This window comes from Oncorhynchus kisutch, unplaced genomic scaffold (genome assembly GCF_002021735.2).
Source record: "Oncorhynchus kisutch isolate 150728-3 unplaced genomic scaffold, Okis_V2 scaffold744, whole genome shotgun sequence".
NCBI lineage: Eukaryota > Metazoa > Chordata > Actinopteri > Salmoniformes > Salmonidae > Oncorhynchus > Oncorhynchus kisutch.
Window position 1 is genome coordinate 66,962 of NW_022262689.1, and position 18,940 is coordinate 85,901.

An 18,940-nucleotide genomic window follows, 5' to 3' on the forward strand; every position below is an offset into this window, starting at 1 on the left:
ATGAGGCTGACTGGAGATAATGAACATGAGGCTGGTTGGCAATAATGAGATAATGAACATGAGGCTGACTGGAGATAATGAGAAAAATAAACATGAGGCTGGTTGGCGATAATGAGATAATGAACATGAGGCTGACTGGAGATAATGAACATGAGGCTGGTTGGCAATAATGAGATAATGAACATGAGGCTGACTGGAGATAATGAGAAGAATAAACATGAGGCTGGTTGGCGATAATGAGATAATGAACATGAGGCTGGTTGACGATAATGAGATAATGGACATGAGGCTGACTGGAGATAATGAACATGAGGCTGGTTGGTGATAATGAGTTAATGAACACGAGGTTGACTGGAGATAATGAGATAATGAACATGAGGCTGGTTGGCGATAATGAGCTAATGAACATGAGGCTGGTTGGCGATAATGAGATAATGAACATGAGGCTGACTGGAGATAATGAACATGAGGCTGGTTGGCGATAATGAGATAATGAACATGAGGCTGACTGGAGATAATGAGAAAAAAACATGAGGCTGGTTGGCGATAATGAGATAATGAACATGAGGCCGGTTGGCGATAATGAGATAATGAACACGAGGTTGACTGGAGATAATGAGATAATGAACATGAGGCTGGTTGGCGATAATGAGCTAATGAACATGAGGCTGGTTGGCGATAATGAGATAATGAACATGAGGCTGACTGGAGATAATGAGATAATGAACATGAGGCTGGTTGGCGATAATGAGATAATGAACACGAGGTTAGCTGGAGATAATGAACATGAGGCTGACTGGAGATAATGAACATGAGGCTGGTTGGCGATAATGAACATGAGGTTGGTTGGCGATAATGAGATAATGAACATGAGGTTGGTTGGCGATAATGAGATAATGAACACGAGGCTGGTTGGAGATAATGAGATAATGAACACGAGGCTGACTGGAGATAATGAGATAATGAACATGAGGCTGACTGGAGATAATGAGATAATGAACACGAGACTGGTTGGAGATAATGAGATAATGAACATGGGGCTGGTTGGAGATAATGAGATAATGAACATGAGGCTGGTTGGCGATAATGAGATAATGAACACGGGGCTGACTGGATATAATGAGATAATGAACATGAGGCTGACTGGAGATAATGAGATAATGAACACGAGGCTGGTTGGCGATAATGAGATCATGAATATGAGACTGGCTGGCGATAATGAGATAATGAACATGAGGCTGACTGGAGATAATGAGATAATGAACACGAGGCTGGTTGGCGATAATGAGATAATGAATATGAGACTGGTTGGCAATAATGAGATAATGAACATGAGGTTAGCTGGAGATAATGAACACAATGCTGACTGGAGATAATGAACATGAGGCTGGTTGGCGATAATGAACATGAGGTTGGTTGGCGATAGTGAGATAATGAACATGAGGTTGGTTGGCGATAATGAGATAATGAACACGAGGCTGGTTGGAGATAATGAGATAATGAACACGATGCTGACTGGAGATAATGAGATAATGAACATGAGGCTGGTTGGAGATAATGAGATAATGAACATGAGGCTGACTGGATATAATGAGATAATGAACATGAGACTGGTTGGCAATAATGAGATAATGAACATGAGGCTGACTGGAGATAATGAGATAATGAACATGAGGGTGACTGGGGATAATGAGATAATGAACACGAGGCTGATTGGATATAATGAGATAATGAACATGAGACTGACTGGATATAATGAGATAATGAACACGGGGCTGGTTGGAGATAATGAGATAATGAACATGAGGCTGACTGGAGATAATGAGATAATGAACATGAGACTGGTTGGCAATAATGAGATAATGAACATGAGGCTGACTGGAGATAATGAGATAATGAACATGAGACTGGTTGGCAATAATGAGATAATGAACATGAGGCTGACTGGAGATAATGAGATAATGAACACGAGGCTGATTGGATATAATGAGATAATGAACATGAGGCTGACTGGATATAATGAGATAATGAACACGAGACTGGTTGGCAATAATGAGATAATGAACATGAGGCTGACTGGAGATAATGAGATAATGAACACGGGGCTGGTTGGAGATAATGAGAATGAACACGAGGCCGACTGGAGATAATGAGATAATGAACATGCGGTTGGCGATAATGAGATAATGAACATGAGGCTGACTGGCGATAATGAGATAATGAACATGAGGTTGAAAAGTGGAGTGGCTCTTTAAGAGATCTTCCTCTTCATTGTCCATTTGATGTATTTGCATACTGTTTGATGTAACACTGAAATAGTGGATTTAATCTAATTAACATATTGTTTTTTCAGTAAGTAATAAAACTACTTTTTAAGTGAAATTATTTTCATTTTTAAATAATTTTGTATGTTTTTTATTTTTATTTTACCAGGCATGTCAGTTAAGTTAGTCTATATATGTAATAGGGTCCTGTTGTAAAGTAGTGCACTATATATGTAATAGGGTCCTGTTGTAAAGTAGTGCACTATATATGTAATAGGGTCCTGTTGTAAAGTAGTGCACTATATATGTAATAGGGTCCTGTTGTAAAGTAGTGCACTATATATGTAATAGGGTCCTGTTGTAAAGTAGTGCACTATATATGTAATAGGGTCCTGTTGTAAAGTAGTGCACTATATATGTAATAGGGTCCTGTTGTAAAGTAGTGCACTATATATGTAATAGGGTCCTGTTGTAAAGTAGTGCACTATATATGTAATAGGGTCCTGTTGTAAAGTAGTGCACTATATATGTAATAGGGTCCTGTTGTAAAGTAGTGCACTATATATGTAATAGGGTCCTGTTGTAAAGTAGTGCACTATATATGTAATAGGGTCCTGTTGTAAAGTAGTGCACTATATATGTAATAGGGTCCTGTTGTAAAGTAGTGCACTATATATGTAATAGGGTCCTGTTGTAAAGTAGTGCACTATATATGTAATAGGGTCCTGTTGTAAAGTAGTGCACTATATATGTAATAGGGTCCTGTTGTAAAGTAGTGCACTATATAGGGAATAGGGTCCTGTTGTAAAGTAGTGCACTATATATGTAATAGGGTCCTGTTGTAAAGTAGTGCACTATATATGTAATAGGGTCCTGTTGTAAAGTAGTGCACTATATATGTAATAGGGTCCTGTTGTAAAGTAGTGCACTATATATGTAATAGGGTCCTGTTGTAAAGTAGTGCACTATATATGTAATAGGGTCCTGTTGTAAAGTAGTGCACTATATATGTAATAGGGTCCTGTTGTAAAGTAGTGCACTATATATGTAATAGGGTCCTGTTGTAAAGTAGTGCACTATATATGTAATAGGGTCCTGTTGTAAAGTAGTGCACTATATATGTAATAGGGTCCTGTTGTAAAGTAGTGCACTATATATGTAATAGGGTCCTGTTGTAAAGTAGTGCACTATATATGTAATAGGGTCCTGTTGTAAAGTAGTGCACTATATATGTAATAGGGTCCTGTTGTAAAGTAGTGCACTATATATGTAATAGGGTCCTGTTGTAAAGTAGTGCACTATATATGTAATAGGGTGCCAACCCTTTTATTCTTTATTTTACCTTTATTTAACTAGGCAAGTCAGTTAAGAACAAATTCTTATTTTCAATGACGGCCTAGGAACAGTGGGTTAACTGCCTGTTCAGGGGCAGAACGACACATTTGTACCTTGTCAGCTCGGGGTTTGAACTTGCAACCTTCCGGTTACCCTGCCACCTCTACACTCTAACCACTAGGCTACCTGCCACCTCTACACTCTAACGACTAGGCTACCCTGCCACCTCTACACTCTAACCACTAGGCTACCCTGCCACCTCTACACTCTAACCACTAGGCTACCCTGCCACCTCTACACTCTAACCACTAGGCTACCTGCCACCTCTACACTCTAACCACTAGGCTACCCTGCCACCTCTACACTCTAACCACTAGGCTACCCTGCCTCCTCCACACTCTAACCACTAGGCTACCTGCCACCTCGACACTCTAACCACTAGGCTACCCTGCCTCCTCCACACTCTAACCACTAGGCTACCCTGCCTCCTCCACACTCTAACCACTAGGCTACCCTGCCTCCTCCACACTCTAACCACTAGGCTACCTGCCTCCTCCACACTCTAACCACTAGACTACCCTGCCACCTCTACACTCTAACCACTAGGCTACCCTGCCTCCTCTACACTCTAACCACTAGGCTACCCTGCCGTCTCTACACTCTAACCACTAGGCTACCTGCCTCCTCCACACTCTAACCACTAGGCTACCCTGCCACCTCTACACTCTAACCACTAGGCTACCTGCCTCCTCTACACTCTAACCACTAGGCTAACCTGCCGCTACCCTGTCTGCACTATAGTTATTAAAATAAAATTATTGAATGAGATATTACACTGGGGCAGACATTTTCTCTCTGAACCGTCACACTGATGTCCCATGTGACTAGAGCGTGTATCTGTCTGTGGAGAGTACCTGTATCGGTGTCGTTGTTCAGTGATGACGTGCTCCGTGGTGTTGTGGAGGGTCTTCCCGTTGTAAGTCCAGGACAGAGTGCCTGGTCTGGGATAAGACTCAAACTCTACCCTGAGGCTTAGGCTCTCCCCTTCTCTGACAGCAGACTGGCTAGGCCGGGAGTCACCCAGCATACTGATGAAGCCTCGCTCTGGAGGGGGAACACACACAGGGTTAGGCTCACCCTCTCTCTGACAGGGTGAGGCTCTCCCTCTCTCTGACAGGGTGAGGCTCTCCCTCTCTCTGACAGGGTGAGGCTCTCCCTCTCTCTGACAGGGTGAGGCTCTCCCTCTCTCTGACAGGGTGAGGCTCTCCCTCTCTCTGACAGGGTGAGGCTCTCCCTCTCTCTGACAGGCTGAGGCTCTCCCTCTCTCTGACAGGCTGAGGCTCTCCCTCTCTCTGACAGGGTGAGGCTCTCCCTCTCTCTGACAGGGTGAGGCTCTCCCTCTCTCTGACAGGGTGAGGCTCTCCCTCTCTCTGACAGGCTGAGACTCTCCCTCTCTCTGACAGGCTGAGACTCTCCCTCTCTCTGACAGGCTGAGAAAGGGTTAGACTCTCCCTCTCTGAGACAGGGTTAGACTCTCCCTCTCTCTGACAGGGTGAGGCTCTCCCTCTCTCTGACAGGCTGAGACTCTCCCTCTCTCTGACAGGCTGAGGCTCTCCCTCTCTCTGACAGGCTGAGGCTCTCCCTCTCTCTGACAGGGTGAGGCTCTCCCTCTCTCTGACAGGGTGAGGCTCTCCCTCTCTCTGACAGGGTGAGGCTCTCCCTCTCTCTGACAGGGTGAGGCTCTCCCTCTCTCTGACAGGGTGAGGCTCTCCCTCTCTCTGACAGGGTGAGGCTCTCCCTCTCTCTGACAGGGTGAGGCTCTCCCTCTCTCTGACAGGGTGAGGCTCTCCCTCTCTCTGACAGGGTGAGGCTCTCCCTCTCTCTGACAGGGTGAGGCTCTCCCTCTCTCTGACAGGGTGAGGCTCTCCCTCTCTCTGACAGGGTGAGGCTCTCCCTCTCTCTGACAGGCTGAGACTCTCCCTCTCTCTGACAGGCTGAGACTCTCCCTCTCTCTGACAGGCTGAGACTCTCCCTCTCTCTGACAGGCTGAGACTCTCCCTCTCTCTGACAGGCTGAGACTCTCCCTCTCTCTGACAGGCTGAGACTCTCCCTCTCTCTGACAGGCTGAGACTCTCCCTCTCTCTGACAGGCTGAGACTCTCCCTCTCTCTGACAGGCTGAGACTCTCCCTCTCTCTGACAGGCTGAGAAAGGGTTAGACTCTCCCTCTCTCTGACAGGCTGAGACAGGGTTAGACTCTCCCTCTCTGAGACAGGGTTAGACTCTCCCTCTCTGAGACAGGGTTAGACTCTCCCTCTCTCTGACAGGGTGAGGCTCTCCCTCTCTCTGACAGGCTGAGACTCTCCCTCTCTCTGACAGGCTGAGGCTCTCCCTCTCTCTGACAGGGTGAGGCTCTCACTCTCTCTGACAGGGTGAGACTCTCCCTTTCTCTGACAGGCTGAGACAGGGTTAGACTCTCCCTCTCTGAGACAGGGTTAGACTCTCCCTCTCTGAGACAGGGTTAGACTCTCCCTCTCTGAGACAGGGTTAGACTCTCCCTCTCTGAGACAGGGTTAGACTCTCCCTCTCTGAGACAGGGTTAGACTCTCCCTCTCTGAGACAGGGTTAGACTCTCCCTCTCTGAGACAGGGTTAGACTCTCCCTCTCTGAGACAGGGTTAGACTATCCTCAGTTACAGTGTTATAGAGGTTAACAAATTCCATCAATTACACGCACTCACCACAGACATCCAGGTGCAGGGTATCGGTGGTGGTGCCCCTCTCGTTGTGGGCGTGGCATCGGTATGTCCCGGCGTCTGATTGGTTGACAGAGGTGATCCAGAGGGAGGTGGAGCGTTGGTAACCACGGGAACCAGCCAGGATGTGGGAGGTCTGGGCCTGGAAGGCACGCTGCAGACAGGGGTCAGAGTTCAGGGGTTAGAGTTCAGGGGTTCACTATACTGGACTCTCAGGTGGGTCATGGTTAGTGTACTGGTAGAAGTTACTACGTTGTGGCACTATATAACGTCTATTACCTTTGATAAAGACAGGGGGGAAAGAGAGAGAGAGAAAGGGAAAGAGAGAGAGAGAGAGAGAAAGGAAGAGAGAGAGAGAAAGGAAGAGAGAGAAAGGAAGAGAGAGAGAGAAAGAGAGAGAGAGAAAGAGAGAGAAAGGTAGAGAGAGTGACAGAGAGAGAGAGAGAGAGAGAGAAAGGGAGAGAGAGACAGAAAGGGAGACAGAGAGAAAGGGAGACAGAGAGAATGGGAGCGAGACAGAGATAGAAAGGTAGAGAGAAAGAGAGAAAGGTAGAGAGAGAGTGAGAAAGGGAGAGAGAGATTGAGAAAGGGAGAGAGAGACAGAGAGAGAGAGAAAGGGAGAGAGAGAGAGAGAGAGAGAGAAAGGGAGAGAGAGACAGAGAGAGAGAGAAAGGGAGAGAGACAGAGATAGAAAGGTAGAGAGAAAGAGAGAAAGGTAGAGAGAAAGAGAGAAAGGTAGAGAGAGAGTGAGAAAGGGAGAGAGAGATTGAGAAAGGGAGAGAGAGAGAGAGAGAGAAAGGGAGAGAGAGAGAGAGAGAGAGAAAGGGAGAGAGAGAGAGAGAAAGGGAGAGAGAGAGAGAGAAAGGGAGACAGAGAGAGAGAGAAAGGGAGAGAGAGACAGAAGAGAGAGAGAAAGGGAGAGAGAGACAGAGAGAGAGAGAAAGGGAGAGAGACAGAGAGAGAGAGAAAGGGAGAGAGACAGAGAGAGAGAGACAGAGAGAGAGAGAAAGGGAGAGAGAGACAGAGAGAGAGAGAAAGGGAGAGAGACAGAGAGAGAGAGAAAGGGAGAGAGACAGAGAGAGAGAGAAAGGGAGAGAGACAGAGAGAGAGAGACAGGGAGAGAGACAGAGACAGAGAGAGTCAGTATGAAGCCAGTCTCACCGCTCCAACAGGGAAGTCCCACTTAATGCTGAAGTCAGGGTTGAGGTTGGAGGAGCTGCAGGTGATCTCAAACTGCTCTCCTCTCCTCAGGATCACCCTCTCTCTCTGGGACAGACTGATCACTGGAGGCTGCTCAGGGACTGGGTGGGCAGAGGAGAGGGAGGGTGGATATAAACATACAGTATGTCAGACAGGACCCTGTTTGGAGCTGGACCATGTTTAACTGTTAACATAGAGGTGGTTCATGTCTAACTGTTAACATAGAGTCACATAGAGGTGGTTCATGTCTATCTGTTACATAGAGTCACATAGAGGTGGTTCATGTCTAACTGTTAACATAGAGGTGGTCCATGTTTAACTGTTAACATAGAGGTGGTTCATGTCTAACTGTTAACATAGTCACATTGAGGTGGTTCATGTCTATCTGTTACATAGAGTCACATAGAGGTGGTTCATGTCTAACTGTTACATAGAGTCACATAGATGTGGTTCATGTCTAATGGTTAACATAGAGGTGGTCCATGTCTAACTGTTAACATAGAGTCACATAGATGTGGTTCATGTCTAATGTCTTTTAATTTGTTTATACCTTCCGGAAACCTGCCTCACCCAATGTGATACGGAATCGCTATTATTTTTTATTTATTTTTAGAACACACTCAAGAACCTCCAGAAGCTAACCAGCTAACTAGCTACAAGCTATTTAGTCATTGTTCGTTTTTTTAACCTGGATAACACTCGCCAGTCCAGCTTCCCTTCCCCATCCACCGCTGCCCCCTGGACACTGATCTCTTGGCTACATAGCTGATGCACGCTGGACTGCCCATAAATCACGGTACTCCATTCTGCTTGTTTGTTTTATCTGTTGGCCCCGTTGCCTAGTCTACGCCATTTTACCTGCTGTTGTTGTGCTAGCTGATTAGCTGTCGTCTCACCTACTGTTTTAGCTAGCTTTCCCAATTCAACACCTGTGATTACTGTATGCCTCGCTGTATGTCTCTCTCAAATGTCAATATGCCTTGTATACTGTTGTTCAGGTTAGTTATCATTGTTTTAGTTCACAATGGAGCCCCTAGTTCCACTCTTCATACCCCTGATAACTCCTTTGTCCCACCTCCCACACATGCGGTGACCTCACCCATTACTACCAGCATGTCCAGAGATACAACCTCTCTCATCATCACCCAGTGCCTGGGCTTACCTCCGCCGTACCCGCACCCCACCATACCCCTGGCTGCGCATTATGCCCTGAATATATTCTACCATGCCCTGAAACCTGCTCCTCTTATTCTCTGTCCCCAACGCTCTAGGCGACCAGTTTTGATAGCCTTTAGCCGCACCCTCATACTACTCCTTCTCTGTTCCGCGGGTGATGTGGAGGTAAACCCAGGCCCTGCATGTCCCCAGGCACCCTCATTTGTTGACTTCTGTGTTCGAAAAAGCCTTGGTTTCATGCATGTCAACATCAGAAGCCTCCTCCCTAAGTTTGTCTTACTCACTGCTTTAGCACACTCTGCTAACCCTGATGTCCTTGCTGTGTCTGAATCCTGGCTCAGGAAGGCCACCAAAAATTCAGAGATTTCCATACCCAACTATAACATCTTCCGTCAAGATAGAACTGCCAAAGGGGGAGGAGTTGCAGTTTACTGCAGAGATGGCCTGCAAAGTAATGTCATACTTTCCAGGTCCATACCCAAACAGTTCGAACTACTAATCTTGAAAATTACTCTCTCCAGAAATAAGTCTCTCACGGTTGCCGCCTGCTACCGACCCCCCTCAGCTCCCAGCTGTGCCCTGGACACCATTTGTGAATTGATCGCCCCCCCATCTAGCTTCAGAGTTTGTTCTGTTAGGTGACCTAAACTGGGATATGCTTAACACCCCGCCAGTCCTACAATCTAAGCTAGATGCCCTCAATCTCACACAAATCATCAAGGAACCCACCAGGTACAACCCTAACTCTGTAAACAAGGGCACCCTCATAGACGTCATCCTGACCAACTGGCCCTCCAAATACACCTCCGCTGTCTTCAACCAGGATCTCAGCGATAACTGCCTCATTGCCTGTATCCGCTACGGAGCCGCAGTCAAACGACCACCCCTCATCACTGTCAAACGCTCCCTAAAACACTTCTGTGAGCAGGCCTTTCTAATCGACCTGGCCCGGGTATCCTGGAAGGACATTGACCTCATCCCGTCAGTTGAGGATGCCTGGTCATTCTTTAAAAGTAACTTCCTCACCATTTTAGATAAGCATGCTCCGTTCAAAAAATGCAGAACCAAGAACAGATACAGCCCTTGGTTCACCCCAGACCTGACTGCCCTCGACCAGCACAAAAACATCCTGTGGCGGACTGCAATAGCATCGAATAGTCCCCGTGATATGCAACTGTTCAGGGAAGTCCGGAACCAATACACGCAGTCAGTCAGGAAAGCTAAGGCCAGCTTCTTCAGGCAGAAGTTTGCATCCTGTAGCTCCAACTCCAAAAAGTTCTGGGACACTGTGAAGTCCATGGAGAACAAGAGCACCTCCTCCCAGCTGCCCACTGCACTGAGGCTAGGTAACACGGTCACCACTGATAAATCCATGATTATCGAAAACTTATATAAGCATTTCTCAACGGCTGGCCATGCCTTCCGCCTGGCTACTTCAACCTCGGCCAACAGCTCCGCCCCCCCCGCAGCTCCTCGCCCAAGCCTCTCCAGGTTCTCCTTTACCCAAATCCAGATAGCAGATGTTCTGAAAGAGCTGCAAAACCTGGACCCGTACAAATCAGCTGGGCTTGACAATCTGGACCCTCTATTTCTGAAACTATCTGCCACCATTGTCGCAACCCCTATTACCAGCCTGTTCAACCTCTCTTTCATCTCGTCTGAGCTCCCCAAGGATTGGAAAGCTGCCGCAGTCATCCCCCTCTTCAAAGGGGGAGACACCCTGGACCCAAACTGTTACAGACCTATATCCATCCTGCCCTGCCTATCTAAGGTCTTCGAAAGCCAAGTCAACAAACAGGTCACTGACCATCTCGAATCCCACCGTACCTTCTCCGCTGTGCAATCTGGTTTCCGAGCCGGTCATGGGTGCACCTCAGCCACACTCAAGGTACTAAACGACATCATAACCGCCATCGATAAAAGACAGTACTGTGCAGCCGTCTTCATCGACCTTGCCAAGGCTTTCGACTCTGTCAATCACCATATTCTTATCGGCAGACTCAGTAGCCTCGGTTTTTCGGATGACTGCCTTGCCTGGTTCACCAATTACTTTGCAGACAGAGTTCAGTGTGTCAAATCGGAGGGCATGCTGTCCGGTCCTCTGGCAGTCTCTATGGGGGTGCCACAGGGTTCAATTCTCGGGCCGACTCTTTTCTCTGTGTATATCAATGATGTTGCTCTTGCTGCGGGCGATTCCCTGATCCACCTCTACGCAGACGACACCATTCTATATACTTTCGGCCCGTCTTTGGACACTGTGCTATCTAACCTCCAAACAAGCTTCAATGCCATACAACACTCCTTCCGTGGCCTCCAACTGCTCTTAAACGCTAGTAAAACCAAATGCATGCTTTTCAACCGGTCGCTGCCTGCACCTGCATGCCCGACTAGCATCACCACCCTGGATGGTTCCGACCTAGAATATGTGGACGTCTATAAGTACCTAGGTGTCTGGCTAGACTGCAAACTCTCCTTCCAGACTCATATCAAACATCTCCAATCGAAAATCAAATCAAGAGTCGGCTTTCTATTCCGCAACAAAGCCTCCTTCACTCAAGCCGCCAAGCTTACCCTAGTAAAACTGACTATCCTACCGATCCTCGACTTCGGCGATGTCATCTACAAAATGGCTTCCAACACTCTACTCAGCAAACTGGATGCAGTCTATCACAGTGCCATCCGTTTTGTCACTAAAGCACCTTATACTACCCACCACTGCGACTTGTATGCTCTAGTCGGCTGGCCCTCGCTACATATTCGTCGCCAGACCCACTGGCTCCAGGTCATCTACAAGTCTATGCTAGGTAAAGCTCCGCCTTATCTCAGCTCACTGGTCACGATGGCAACACCCATCCGTAGCACGCGCTCCAGCAGGTGTATCTCACTGATCATCCCTAAAGCCAACACCTCATTTGGCCGCCTTTCGTTCCAGTACTCTGCTGCCTGTGACTGGAACGAATTGCAAAAATCGCTGAAGTTGGAGACTTTTATCTCCCTCACCAACTTCAAACATCAGCTATCTGAGCAGCTAACCGATCGCTGCAGCTGTACATAGTCTATTGGTAAATAGCCCACCCTTTTCACCTACCTCATCCCCGTACTGTTTTTATTTATTTACTTTTCTGCTCTTCTGCACACCAATATCTCTACCTGTACATGACCATCTGATCTTTTATCACTCCAGTGTTAATCTGCAAAATTGTAATTATTTGCCTACCTCCTCATGCCTTTTGCACACATTGTATATAGACCCCCCCTTCGTTTTCTACTGTGTTATTGACTTGTTAATTGTTTACTCCATGTGTAACTCTTTGTTGTATGCTCACACTGCTATGCTTTATCTTGGCCAGGTCGCAGTTGCAAATGAGAACTTGTTCTCAACTAGCCTACCTGGTTAAATAAAGGTGTTCTCAACTAGCCTACCTGGTTAAATAAAGGTGTTCTCAACTGGCCTACCTGGTTAAATAAAGGTGTTCTCAACTAGCCTACCTGGTTAAATAAAGGTGTTCTCAACTAGCCTACCTGGTTAAATAAAGGTGTTCTCAACTAGCCTACCTGGTTAAATAAAGGTGTTCTCAACTAGCCTACCTGGTTAAATAAAGGTGAAATAAAAAATAAAAAAATAAAAATGGTTAACATAGAGTCACATAGAGGTGGTTCATGTCTAACTGTTAACATAGAGTCACATAGAGGTGGTTCATGTCTAACTGTTAACATAGAGTCACATAGAGGTGGTTCATGTCTAACTGTTAACATAGAGTCACAGAGGTGGTTCATGTCTAACTGTTAACATAGAGTCACAGAGGTGGTTCATGTCTAACTGTTAACATAGACATGAACCACCTCAATGTGACTCTATGTTAACAGTTAGACATGAACCACCTCTGTGACTCTATCTGTTAACAGAGTCACATAGAGGTGGTTCATGTCTAACTGTTAACATAGAGGTGGTTCATGTCTAACTGTTAACAGAGTCACATAGAGGTGGTTCATGTCTAACTGTTAACATAGTCACATTGAGGTGGTTCATGTCTATCTGTTACAGAGTCACATAGAGGTGGTTCATGTCTAACTGTTAACAGAGTCACATAGAGGTGGTTCATGTCTAACTGTTAACATAGTCACATTGAGGTGGTTCATGTCTATCTGTTACAGAGTCACATAGAGGTGGTTCATGTCTAACTGTTAACATAGAGTCACATAGAGGTGGTTCATGTCTAACTGTTAACATAGAGTCACATAGAGGTGCTTTGTGGCACAAATTCTGTGTATGCAAAAACGAGTATGCTGCCTGGAGATCTCTCTCTTTTTCCCTCTCTACTCCCAACATCCATCCCTCGAGTATCTCCTTTCTATCTCTCTCTCCCCCCCTTCCCTCCCCCCTCTCCCCCTTCCCTCCCCCTTCCCTCTCATCTCTCACCTAGCCGTACGTCCACAGTATACTGGCTCGACCTCACGGTGGCACCTGCCAGCTCGCCCAAGCATACGTAGCAACCCTCGTACTCCTTCCTGGCGTTGCCGATGATGACGCCGCGCTGGGGGTCGGAGTGGTAATGGAGGTTGGAGGGTAAAGGTTGTAAGTCACAGGTCTGTAAGGTCACGGGGGTCACATCAGGGTCGGTGACCAGGCATGGTAAAGTCAGGTTCTCCCCGACGCGGACCAGAATGCCGTTCACCATAGAACGCTGAAACGGACTCTGGGGGTCTGGGGGTGGGAGGGAGAGACGGGGGGATGGGAGAGGAGAGAGAGAGAATTTGGTTTAGGTAGGAAAACAGAAGAGATGGAGAGATTGGGTTTATGCAAGACAACATAGGGAAGGGAGGGAGGGTGATACATATGCTCACAGATACAGAGAGAGAGAGACAGAAACAAAGACAGAGACCGAGAGAGAGAGAGACAGAGAGAGAGAGACAAACAGAGAGAGACAGAGAGACATACACACAGAGAGACAGACCGAGAGAGAGACATACAGACAGAGAGACAGACAGAGAGACATACAGACAGAGAGAAAAGCCTACATAGACAGAGTCATAGACAAACACACACACACACACCCAACACACACCTCTCACCTTTCACAAAGACGTAGATGGAGGAGTGCTCCTTGGTGTTGTTGTTGACACAGGTGTATCGTCCCATGTGATATCCCTGGGCAGACTGCACCCGAACAAACACTACCCCTCCTCCCTCCTCTACCTCCCCCTCCAGCCGCCTGCCCCTCTCTCTCTGCCACCTCAACCCCCGTGAAACAACAGTGGATGGAGTGTTGGTGTTGTTGTCATGGCAGCGGAGTTCCAGAGCACCGCCTTTCGGAACCACCAGGTGAGGTCCGCTGGGGAAGATGACGGGATTGGACCAACCTGTTGAACACACGGAACACGCCCATATATGGTATACAGTCGACTAGGCTGTAATGGCTGTGTGTTTAGGCTTTTGTTCTAGCCCAGCACTGTAACAACACAACACACCTGAATCAAACATGACACTTAAATTTAGACCACGGAAAGTTGATTTAGGTGTGTTAGAGCTGGGCTAGGACAAAAACCTGCACACAGAAAAGGTAGCATCGTGAGTGAATAGAAATATTGGGGTAGAAAAGAGAAAAAACATGTCATGTCACCCAAGGAGATTCTTTAGACAGTCACGGTTCAGTCTAGTAACAGACTGGTGTAACAGTGGACAGTCATGGTTCAGTCTAGTAACAGACTGGTGTAACAGTGGACAGTCATGGTTCAGTCTAGTAACAGACGGGTGTAACAGTGGACAGTCATGGTTCAATCTAGTAACAGACTGGTGTAACAGACTGGTGTAACAGTGGACAGTCATGGTTCAGTCTAGTAACAGACTGGTGTAACAGTGGACAGTCATGGTTCAGTCTAGTAACAGACTGGTGTAACAGTGGACAGTCATGGTTCAGTCTAGTAACAGACGGGTGTAACAGACTGGTGTAACAGTGGACAGTCATGGTTCAGTCTAGTGACAGACTGGTGTAACAGACTGGCGTAACAGTGGACAGTCATGGTTCAATCTAGACTGGTGTAACAGACTGGTGTAACAGTGGACAGTCATGGTTCAGTCTAGTAACAGACTGGTGTAACAGACTGGTGTAACAGACTGGTGTAACAGTGGACAGTCATGGTTCAGTCTAGTAACAGACTGGTGTAACAGACTGGTGTAACAGACTGGTGTAACAGTGAACAGTCATGGTTCAGTCTAGTAACAGACTGGTGTAACAGACTGGTGTAACAGTGAACAGTCATGGTTCAGTCTAGTAACAGACTGGTGTAACAGTGGACAGTCATGGTTCAGTCTAGTAACAGAATGGTGTAACAGTGGACAGTCATGGTTCAGTCTAGTAACAGACTGGTGTAACAGACTGGTGTAACAGTGGACAGTCATGGTTCAGTCTAGTAACAGACGGGTGTAACAGACTGGTGTAACAGTGGACAGTCATGGTTCAGTCTAGTAACAGACTGGTGTAACAGACTGGTGTAACAGTGGACAGTCATGGTTCAGTCTAGACTGGTGTAACAGACTGGTGTAACAGTGGACAGTCATGGTTCAGTCTAGTAACAGACTGGTGTAACAGACTGGTGTAACAGTGGACAGTCATGGTTCAGTCTAGTAACAGACTGGTGTAACAGTGGACAGTCATGGTTCAGTCTAGTAACAGACTGGTGTAACAGTGAACAGTCATGGTTCAGTCTAGTAACAGACTGGTGTAACAGACTGGTGTAACAGTGAACAGTCATGGTTCAGTCTAGTAACAGACTGGTGTAACAGTGGACAGTCATGGTTCAGTCTAGTAACAGACTGGTGTAACAGACTGGTGTAACAGTGTACAGTCATGGTTCAGTCTAGTAACAGACTGGTGTAACAGTGGACAGTCATGGTTCAGTCTAGTAACAGACTGGTGTAACAGACTGGTGTAACAGTGGACAGTCATGGTTCAGTCTAGTAACAGACTGGTGTAACAGTGGACAGTCATGGTTCAGTCTAGTAACAGACTGGTGTAACAGTGGACAGTCATGGTTCAGTCTAGTAACAGACTGGTGTAACAGACTGCTGTAATAGTGGACAGTCATGGTTCAGTCTAGTAACAGACGGGTGTAACAGTGGACAGTCATGGTTCAGTCTAGTAACAGACTGGTGTAACAGACTGGTGTAACAGTGGACAGTCATGGTTCAGTCTAGTAACAGACTGGTGTAACAGACTGCTGTAATAGTGGACAGTCATGGTTCAGTCTAGTAACAGACTGGTATAACAGTGGACAGTCATGGTTCAGTCTAGACTGGTGTAACAGTGGACAGTCATGGTTCAGTCTAGTAACAGACTTGTGTAACAGTGGACAGTCATGGTTCAGTCTAGTAACAGACTGGTGTAACAGACTGGTGTAACAGTGGACAGTCATGGTTCAGTCTAGTAACAGACTGGTGTAACAGACTGGTGTAACAGTGGACAGTCATGGTTCAGTCTAGTAACAGACTGGTGTAACAGACTGGTATAACAGTGGACAGTCATGGTTCAGTCTAGTAACAGACTGGTGTAACAGACTGGTGTAACAGTGGACAGTCATGGTTCAGTCTAGTAACAGACTGGTGTAACAGACTGGTGTAACAGTGGACAGTCATGGTTCAGTCTAGTAACAGACTGGTGTAACAGTGGACAGTCATGGTTCAGTCTAGTAACAGACTGGTGTAACAGACTGGTGTAACAGTGGACAGTCATGGTTCAGTCTAGTAACAGACTGGTGTAACAGACTGGTGTAACAGTGGACAGTCATGGTTCAGTCTAGTAACAGACTGGTGTAACAGTGGACAGTCATGGTTCAGTCTAGTAACAGACTGGTGTAACAGACTGGTATAACAGTGGACAGTCATGGTTCAGTCTAGACTGGTGTAACAGTGGACAGTCATGGTTCAGTCTAGACTGGTGTAACAGTGGACAGTCATGGTTCAGTCTAGTAACAGACTGGTGTAACAGTGGACAGTCATGGTTCAGTCTAGTAACAGACTGGTGTAACAGACTGGTGTAACAGTGGACAGTCATGGTTCAGTCTAGTAACAGACTGGTGTAACAGACTGGTGTAACAGTGGACAGTCATGGTTCAGTCTAGTAACAGACTGGTGTAACAGTGGACAGTCATGGTTCAGTCTAGTAACAGACTGGTGTAACAGACTGGTATAACAGTGGACAGTCATGGTTCAGTCTAGACTGGTGTAACAGTGGACAGTCATGGTTCAGTCTAGACTGGTGTAACAGTGGACCGTCATGGTTCAGTCTAGACTGGTGTAACAGTGGACAGTCATGGTTCAGTCTAGTAACAGACTGGTGTAACAGTGGACAGTCATGGTTCAGTCTAGTAAAAGACTGGTGTAACAGTGGACAGTCATGGTTCAGTCTAGTAACAGACTGGTGTAACAGTGGACAGTCATGTTTCAGTCTAGACTGGTGTAACAGACTGGTGTAACAGAGGACAGTCATGGTTCAGTCTAGTAACAGACTGGTGTAACAGTGGACAGTCATGGTTCAGTCTAGTAACAGACTGGTGTAACAGACTGGTGTAACAGTGGACAGTCATGGTTCAGTCTAGTAACAGACTGGTGTAACAGTGGACAGTCATGGTTCAGTCATTAATAGACCAACATCAATCTGGCTGAAGGTTTGATCTTCCAACAGGGAGAATTAGGACCAACGCCTGGTGATGACCTCATAAAACCCAAACAGCTCAACTCATCATTATCCATAACAGACAAATAAGGACATTGACAAGGTGAATCAATCAGCCAATCAATCAGCCAATCAATCAGCCAATCAATCAGCCAATCAATCAGCCAATCAATCAGCTAATCAATCAGCCAATCAATCAGCCAATCAATCAGCCAATCAATCAGCAGGCTTCTAGAGGAGGAAAAACATTGGGTCAGAAAAGTGTTTTTTCCCCTTTGTGTCCCTATTGGTCCCGGTCAAAAGTAGTGCACTACATAGGGAATAGGGTGCCAACCCTGGTCAAAAGTAGTGCACTACATAGGGAATAGGGTGCCAACCCTGGTCAAAAGTAGTGCACTATATAGGGAATAGGGTGCCAACCCTGGTCTAAAGTAGTGCACTACATAGGGAATAGGGTGCCAACTCTGGTCAAAAATAGTGCACTACATAGGGAATAGGGTGCCAACCCTGGTCAAAAGTAGTGCACTACATAGGGAATAGGGTGCCAACCCTGGTCAAAAGTAGTGCACTACATAGGGAATAGGGTGCCAACCCTGGTCAAAAGTAGTGCACTATATAGGGAATAGGGTGCCAACCCTGGTCAAAAGTAGTGCACTACATAGGGAATAGCGTGCCAACCCTGGTCAAAAGTAGTGCACTACATAGGGAATAGGGTGCCATAGGACTCTGGTCTAAAGTAGTGCACTACATAGGGAATAGAGTGCCAACCCTGGTCAAAAGTAGTGCACTACATAGGGAATAGGGTGCCAACCCTGGTCAAAAGTAGTGCACTACATAGGGAATAGGGTGCCAACTCTGGTCAAAAGTAGTGTACTACATATGGAATAGGGTGCCAACCCTGGTCAAAAGTAGTGAACTAAATATGGAATAGGGTGCCAACCCTGGTCAAAAGTAGTGTACTATATATGGAATAGGGTGCCAACCCTGGTCAAAAGTAGTGCACTACATAGGGAATAGGGTGCCATAGTGCTCTGGTCTAAAGTAGTGAACTATATAGGGAATAGGGTGGCAACCCTGGTCAAAGTACTGAACTAAATAGGGAATAGGGTGCCAACCCTGGTCAAAAGTAGTGTACTATATATGGAATAGGGTGCCATAGGGCTCTGGTCTAAAGTAATGCACTATATAGGGAATAGGGTGCCAACTCTGGTCAAAAGTAGTGTACTATATATGGAATAGGGTGCCATAGGGCTCTGGTCTAAAGTAGTGCACTATATAGGGAATAGGGTGCCAACCCTGGTCAAAAGTAGTGTACTATATAGGGAATAGGGTGCCAACCCTGGTCAAAAGTAGTGTACTATATATGGAATAGGGTGCCAACCCTGGTCAAAATTAGTGCACTACATAGGGAATAGGGTGCCATAGGGCTCTGGTCTAAAGTAGTGAACTATAGGGAATAGGGTGGCAACCCTGGTCAAAGTACTGAACTAAATAGGGAATAGGGTGCCAACCCTGGTCAAAAGTAGTGTACTATATATGG

General features: G+C 46.5%; 1 protein-coding gene across 1 annotated transcript in view; it reads right to left on the bottom strand.

Annotated features, from left to right (window-relative positions):
* LOC109886525 (mast/stem cell growth factor receptor kita-like) overlaps positions 1-18,940 on the bottom strand; it is a 97,054-nt gene that overhangs the window by 66,556 nt on the left and 11,558 nt on the right. The window contains exons 2-6 of the mRNA XM_031816109.1: positions 13,802-14,089; positions 13,149-13,433; positions 7,514-7,653; positions 6,338-6,506; positions 4,514-4,703 (exon numbers count right to left, since the gene is read on the bottom strand). Of these exons, the coding sequence (XP_031671969.1) occupies positions 4,514-4,703; positions 6,338-6,506; positions 7,514-7,653; positions 13,149-13,433; positions 13,802-14,089 (1,072 nt within the window). The remainder of the gene's footprint in view (positions 1-4,513; positions 4,704-6,337; positions 6,507-7,513; positions 7,654-13,148; positions 13,434-13,801; positions 14,090-18,940) is intronic.